This window comes from Engystomops pustulosus, chromosome 4 (assembly GCF_040894005.1).
Source record: "Engystomops pustulosus chromosome 4, aEngPut4.maternal, whole genome shotgun sequence".
NCBI classification, from domain to species: Eukaryota; Metazoa; Chordata; class Amphibia; order Anura; family Leptodactylidae; genus Engystomops; species Engystomops pustulosus.
In genome coordinates, this window is record NC_092414.1 from 13,759,881 (window position 1) to 13,767,341 (window position 7,461).

Genomic DNA, 7,461 nt, shown 5'->3' on the forward strand with positions numbered 1-7,461 from the left:
GTGCCAGGTCCTGGCACATAGTACAGTTATTGCCTGGCCCACTGCCTGCCCCCTTGGAAGAAAACTGGCATAGCACCCATGATAAATGCCCCTCCCCAGTGGGTTCAGGTTGGTTTATGTCCAGTCTGATTGTAGATTCTCCTTTTGCTGAAACAGTTTCTGTAAATGGGGTTAAAGTGCAACGGGAAGTAGGCCGAGGCCCGCCCCGGTGGGCGCGACTTTGTCTGCGTTTGCAAGTGCAGACAAAGCGCTACGTGTGGCACCAGCCTAAGTATGATGGATCCTCCTGATGAATCCTGGTGGGCACTTCTAAGTGTATTCCTCTTTACCAGACACATGCATTTGGCCTTGTTCACACATTCAGATTTTCTGATGCAGTTTTGGAAGCCAAAAGCAGGTGTGGATCCCAGTGGATGAAATGCTCTATCTTTTTGCAAGTGTCCGGCTGTGCGCCGCTGTTTCCTATGGAGGGAGGAGGGGTCACCTCTCCTCTACTCCAGCGCACCGTGTGTGAATGTACCCTAAATACGTTTGCGATTGTGCTTCAATCCCAAATTCGAAAACCACATGGGAACGCGGCCTATTGGAAGTGGCGCGAGCGGCCACTGGACGTCCAATGAAACCAAGACATTGCAACGGATCCGTTAGACTTTTGTTATTATTGTTTTGTTGAGGTGCGAACTTGGCCTTAAATAAACAAACAAACAACAGATAAAGATGAAAACCTAAAATAGTTTATTTTAAAATGCAGAAAAAACCCCCCATAACTTGTTTTTATTGTTTTCATTTTATAAAGTGACATCTTGACGAATAGGGCGGATGCATCGCGGTGTTCTGTGGCGGATTTGAGGCGGTTGGGTTGACCATTCATGGCGCCTTCACATGTTGCGTTACGTTTTTAAACCAGCAGGCCAAAACGCATATTTACGTACGTTTCCAATGATTTGTATTATGTGGGGCTCATTCCGGAACGTCGACGTCTCAGTGGAAACGGTTAAGCATTCGGCCCTGCTGCCTTTGAAAACGTAACGTTTGAACGCGGCCTCAGTATCTAGAAATAAGTCGCTTTCTATGGCTCATTTGCTATGGAAGCAGGACGAGATTTGTACCAGGCACCACTGGAAATCCATACACACGTTGAACCACGAAGTGTATGGTGGCCACATCTCCCCTCGTCGTGCCGGATCCATCAAGAGGTTTAGGCCTCTCGATGTTTGTGGCGAGCGGTGCGGCCGGTGAGCAAAACTGATTATTCCACTGCTTCTATGCCAAAAAAAACGGGCGTAGAAGCAGCGATAAGTCTCCCCCTTCCAGTGAAACGTGCAGTAATCCAACCAAGATCCAACCAATACGAAGCATTTCCATCTAATAGCGTCAAATGTTCATAGGAAGAAGTTACGTCGCGCTGCCAGTTTCTTGATGGACTTTGGACGCTACTATCAAGTTCTCGGATATTCTTAGACATCCATAATGTATCCATAATACAGCATAAAGAGGCTGAGTAAAGGAGGCAGTGAAGGTGTATAAGTGTTTGATGGGGTCACACATCTCAAAGAAGGACAACTCCCCCGCCTCATAATCCAGACAGACCCGGACTCTGCCACTGGAGATCTTGTCAGGTAGCTGGATATATTTAGTGTTATGTATCACTCCATAACGAGTATTAAACAGCCCTCCAAATAAGCCCCAGGATTTGTCGTTACCTCCAATGTACGACTTAAGTCCTCTTCTGTCCATACTGCGGTAACACACCCCCACCCTCCAACTCCCAGCATTGCTAATGTCCACATCCCAGTAATGTCGTCCTGAGGAAAAACTCTTGTTGCTTAAAACTTGATTGTACTCGAATCTCTCTCCTGTTTCTGAACGATTCTGGTTTATTTTTGAAACAGAAACCGTTTTCAGGTCGTCCGAAATAGTGATATAATTACCGGCTGTGTTTACATCCAGTAATATGTCTGCAGGACCCTCCACATAGATCCCGCTCCTTATACCTGATATTATGTCACATACTGTGTGAAATGTGTCTGAGATCACAGTCACATCCAGACCATCTACATCATGGCGCTGGTTATCATGTCCCCCTGTGTCCTCATCACCTCCCCCCTCCTCAGGATCACACAAGTCACCTGTGTCTGGTTCCTGTAACACAGTCAGTGGATCAGTCATGTTACACAGCTCCTCAATGTGCCTCATCTTCCTGGACAGCTCGTCCTTCTGTATCTCCAGCTTCTGGATCAGATCAGAGAGTGAGAGTGACACCTGCTCTTCTTGCCTGGAGATCTCACTCAGGATCCTTTCTTCAAGGTTGTCTGACCTTTTCCTGAGGTCTACAAACAGGGCAGTGACTCTTTCTGTTAACTTAGCTGTCTTCACTTGTGATTTCTTCCTGTGCTCCTCTAGATTTTTCACTCTTTTTTCAGTTTCTTCTTTTTTAATGGTCACTTTCTGCAGAAGATTTTTTAGTCGTTTCTTCTTTTTTTTATAAGCCTCATCCAACATCTCCACCTGGTGTCCCTGATGTTCTCCAGCAACCGTGCAGGACACACAGATACAAGCTTCATCCTCAGTGCAATAATACTTCAAGAGTTCCTTATGTACAGAGCATTTTTTGTTCTCAAAGGAAGTACCGGGATCAGATAAGACGTGTTCTGGTGACTTGCTGTGGACTTTCAGGTGTTTATCACACAGAGAAGCTTCACACATCAGACAGGACCTCACAGCAGGTACAGGAGAGTCCACACAGTAAGTGCAAAAGATCCCGGTTCCTTTCTGTGTTGGTGGAGTGGTCAGTAGATTCTCCATTATCTTCCGCAGAGCTAAGTTCCTCATCAGTGGTGGTCGCTCCTGAAAATCTTCTCTACATTCAGGACAGGAATATCCTCGAGACTTGTCCTGTGTATTCAGGTGCTGATCAATACAGACCCGGCAGAAGTTGTGTCCACATCTCAGCATTACAGGATCGGTATAAGTGTATAGACAAATGGAGCAGTCCAGCTCGGCTCTCAGGTCAGTTGCCATGCCTAATGGAGATGAAGAAAGAGACAGATAAGTGTTGTATTCCTGGAAAACCATTGAGTATAACCCCAACGTAAAGGCCTCGTCGTTATTAGAGTTGGCCAACCACTTATTTGGTCATTCCATGAAGAGAGTGGAAGTGAGTCAACCCAGCCATGGCACAGAGGTCAGGAGACCATCTTTTAGAACTGGTCCCTCAACACCCCCCCCTCCCATCACTCCATTGTCCTTGAAAACTCCCACTCCTTCCCATGTTCACAATGAAATCCTGCGAATGCGTAAATGCGTGCTGCCGCACTCAAATCTCGGAGACCTTGGATCATCAGTAGGATTTTATTGTGGGGTCTTTCATGATGAGGGAAGAGGCAAAGATTTGCCCTCCTCCATTAGTCCTGATCACATTCACATAGGGGGTTATTTATCATTGGTTTTCTTGGGCTTTTTTTTTTTGGCGTAAAAAAAGTCTCAAAGTGGTCAAATTGAGGATTTTTGAGACTTTTCACTGCTAAAAAGTCTCACAGGACTATATACACCTCTTCATTATTCTGGCCTAAACATAGAACTACTGCTAGTGCAACACCGTGCAAAGCCAGATCCATTCATAAAAAGTCTCATGGTTACTCCAGTCCCCTGGTGTATGTGCTGGGACTTTTTATGCATTTTGAGACTTTTTTGGGGACTTTTTGATAAAAAAAAAAATTCCAGACAGAAAATAGACCATGAGAACATTTATTAAAGCACCAAAGCCACTTTAATGAATCTGATGGGCAGCGAAGACCCAAAAAATAGACATAGAACTGTCCAAAGAACCCTACGTTTGCGTTCGGGTTCAGGTCTGGCCGTGAGATCCAGACCTATTGCCGGTCGAACAGCCAATCCGGTACACTGACTCCCCTAGTTACTAGCCCCAGCGATGATTGACCATGAGACACCCCTGGCCAATTTTCGCCATCACCAGTTGCTAGGGGAATTAATTTGCCGGATTGGCTGTTCAGCCACCAATATGTCCAGGTTGAACCTGAACCCGAAGGTGCGCCAGTTTTCTGTCTGACCTTGCACATCCTTTTATGTGCAAGCTTGCACATGTATTTAAGAAGTGTCAGCACCACACACGGTCCAACTGTGCACCAGACGCCCCCTAATTTGTGTCATATGATGAGTAGTGCAGCCGTGACACAAATTAGGAGGCGTCCGGTGCGTCGGATCGTGCACCACATTTATCGTGCAAAGTCTAGCAGAAGTGTGCCCCATGTAAAGGTGCCCGATGTAAAAGGTGCACCATGAAAAAGGTGCACCAAAATAGTGGTGCCCTCTGTCGGGGCAGTTCAGGGGGCGCCAGATTCATGAAGAACGGGTGCCACAAATCTGGCTCCCCCTGCATTATACACCAACTGCGCATAGTACACACCCTGCACATAGTACACGCCCTGCACATAGTACACAGGAGACTGCACATAGTACACACTGCACACAGTACACAGGAGACTGCACATAGTACACACTGCACACAGTACACAGGAGACTGCACATAGTACACACTGCACATAGTACACACTGCACACAGTACGCAGGAGACTGCACATAGTACACACTGCACACAGAACACAGGAGACTGCACATAATACACACTGCACACAGAACACAGGAGACTGCACATAATACACACTGCACATAGTACACAGGAGACTGCACATAGTACACACTCTGCGCATAGTATACACTGCACACAGGAGACTGCACATAGTACACACTGCACACAGTACGCAGGAGACTGCACATAGTACACACTGCACACAGGAGACTGCACATAGTACACGCTGCACACAGTACACAGGAGACTGCACATAGTACACACTGCACAAAGAACACAGGAGACTGCACATAATACACACTGCACATAGTACACACTGCACATAGTACACAGGAGACTGCACATAGTACACACTCTGCGCATAGTATACACTGCACATAGTATACACTGCGCACAGAACACAGGAGACTGCACATAATACGCACTGCACATAGTACACAGGAGACTGCACATAGTACACACTCTGCGCATAGTATACACTGCACATAGTATACACTGCACACAGAACACAGGAGACTGCACATAGTACACACTGCACATAGTACACAGGAGACTGCACATAATACACACTGCACACAGAACACAGGAGACTGCACATAATACACACTGCACATAGTACACAGGAGACTGCACATAGTACACACTCTGCACATAGTATACACTGCACACAGGAGACTGCACATAGTACACACTGCACACAGTACGCAGGAGACTGCACATAGTACACGCTGCACACAGGAGACTGCACATAGTACACGCTGCACACAGGAGACTGCACATAGTACACGCTGCACACAGTACACAGGAGACTGCACATAGTACACACTGCACAAAGAACACAGGAGACTGCACATAATACACACTGCACATAGTACACACTGCACATAGTACACAGGAGACTGCGCATAGTACACACTGCACATAGTACACACTGCACATAGTACACACTGCACATAGTACACACTGCACATAGTACACACTGCACATAGTATACACAGCACATAGTATACACTGCGCACAGAACACAGGAGACTGCACATAATACACACTGCACATAGTACACAGGAGACTGCACATAGTACACACTGCACATAATACACAGGAGACTGCACATAGTACACAGGACACTGCACATAGTACACAGGAGACTGCACATAGTACACACTGCACATAATACACAGGAGACTGCACATAGTACACACTCTGCGCATAGTATACACTGCTAATTGAGCTGCTCCCTCCCCCCTCCGGTTTGACCTGCTGTAGAATTGCGCCATATCCTGTGGCTGAACAAGCGCAGGCTATATGCAGTGCGCAGGGAAGGAGGAACACCCCACGTCAGCCCACTGAGCCACCATCTGTGCCCCCTTAACCCTTTTTTAAGCCATGTGGGGTAATGGCGGAAATAGGTGCAATTTCGGGTATAAAAGGTCCTTTGTTTCTTCCGGCTATCACTGTGCCCCACACAGGACACATATTTGGAAAGAACTGATAACCACTGAGGTCGATCGATGTTATTAGCAGTGATATTGTTATATGGCACCCACAAGCCTCTCTCACCTGTAGCCTCTGTATGTGACCCTCCTGACTCTCCGTCCTCCACCAATGCAACTTCCAGTGTGTACAGGCACAAAGCCACCAGCACAATGAGCAGTTTCCCTCCTCCTCAGCTTGTAGTGTGGGCTGGGGGCTGGGCGGGGGACAATAGTCTCCATGTGAGGCCGCGGACCCTCCTCCATGTCCTCCCACTTCCTGGTGCATCATACAAGTTGTAGGACCTCCTGCTACAGTCACACCAGGAGCAGCGCAGTCTGAGATACACATGTACAGGCGGTGCCCTACATAAGAACACCCGACTTACAGACGACCCCTAGTTACAAACGGACCTCTGGATGTTGATAATTTACTGTACTTTAGCCCCGGGCTACAATAATCAGCTCTAATTCTGTAATGAAGCTTTATTGTTACTCCTGGTTCTGATGACAACCCAACATTTTAAAATCCAATTGTCACAGAGACCAAAAAAAAAAAATTTGGCTGGAGTTACAATTATAAAGTATACAGATCCGACTTACATACAAATTCAACTTAAGAACAAACCTATAGAACCGATCTTGTACGTAACTCGGGGACTGCCTGTGTAATGCAGCGTTACAGTATAATATACCGTACAAAGCACCGAGACTGCGGGAACCGCAACACAACCATCTATATGTAACACATAAAAAGGTATAAATACAGATCCCCACAGGACGGTAATATCCTCCTAATTATCCCTGTACTGTGACATCACTGTGTGTATTCTCCCTGTACTGTGACATCACTGTGTGTATTCTCCCTGTACTGTGACATCTCTGTGTGTATTATCCCTGTACTGTGACATCACTGTGTGTATTATCACTGTACTGTGACATCACTGTGTGTATTATCCTGTACTGTGACATCACTGTGTGTATTATCACTGTACTGTGACATCACTGTGTGTATTATCCTGTACTGTGACATCACTGTGTGTATTATCCTGTACTGTGACATCACTGTGTGTATTATCCCTGTACTGTGACATCACTGTGTGTATTATCCCTGTACTGTGACATCACTGTGTGTATTATCCCTGTACTGTGACACCACTGTGTGTATTATCCCTGTACTGTGACATCACTGTGTGTATTATCCCTGTACTGTGACATCACTGTGTGTATTATCCCTGTACTGTGACACCACTGTGTGTATTATCCCTGTACTGTGACATCACTGTGTGTCTTATCTCTGTACTGTGACATCACTGTGTGTGTTATCCCTGTATCGTGATATCGCTGTGTGTATTATCCCTGTACTGTGACATCACTGTG

At 46.3% G+C, this 7,461-nt stretch overlaps 1 protein-coding gene across 1 annotated transcript; it reads right to left on the minus strand.

The window, feature by feature from the left end:
* Positions 1-712: 712 nt before the first annotated feature.
* On the minus strand, positions 713-6,351 carry LOC140126100 (E3 ubiquitin/ISG15 ligase TRIM25-like). The gene is made up of 2 exons (XM_072145207.1): positions 6,170-6,351; positions 713-3,023 (listed from the first exon to the last, which is right to left on the minus strand). The coding sequence occupies exon 2, from the start codon at positions 3,019-3,021 to the stop codon at positions 1,396-1,398; it is 1,626 nt and encodes a 541-aa protein (XP_072001308.1). The 5' UTR covers positions 3,022-3,023; positions 6,170-6,351; the 3' UTR covers positions 713-1,395.
* Positions 6,352-7,461: the final 1,110 nt, after the last annotated feature.

Coding starts and splice junctions, on each gene's coding strand:
- LOC140126100 (XM_072145207.1), bottom strand. CDS start 3,021: ATGGCAACTGACCTGAGAGCCGAGCTGGACTGCTCCATTTGTCTATAC.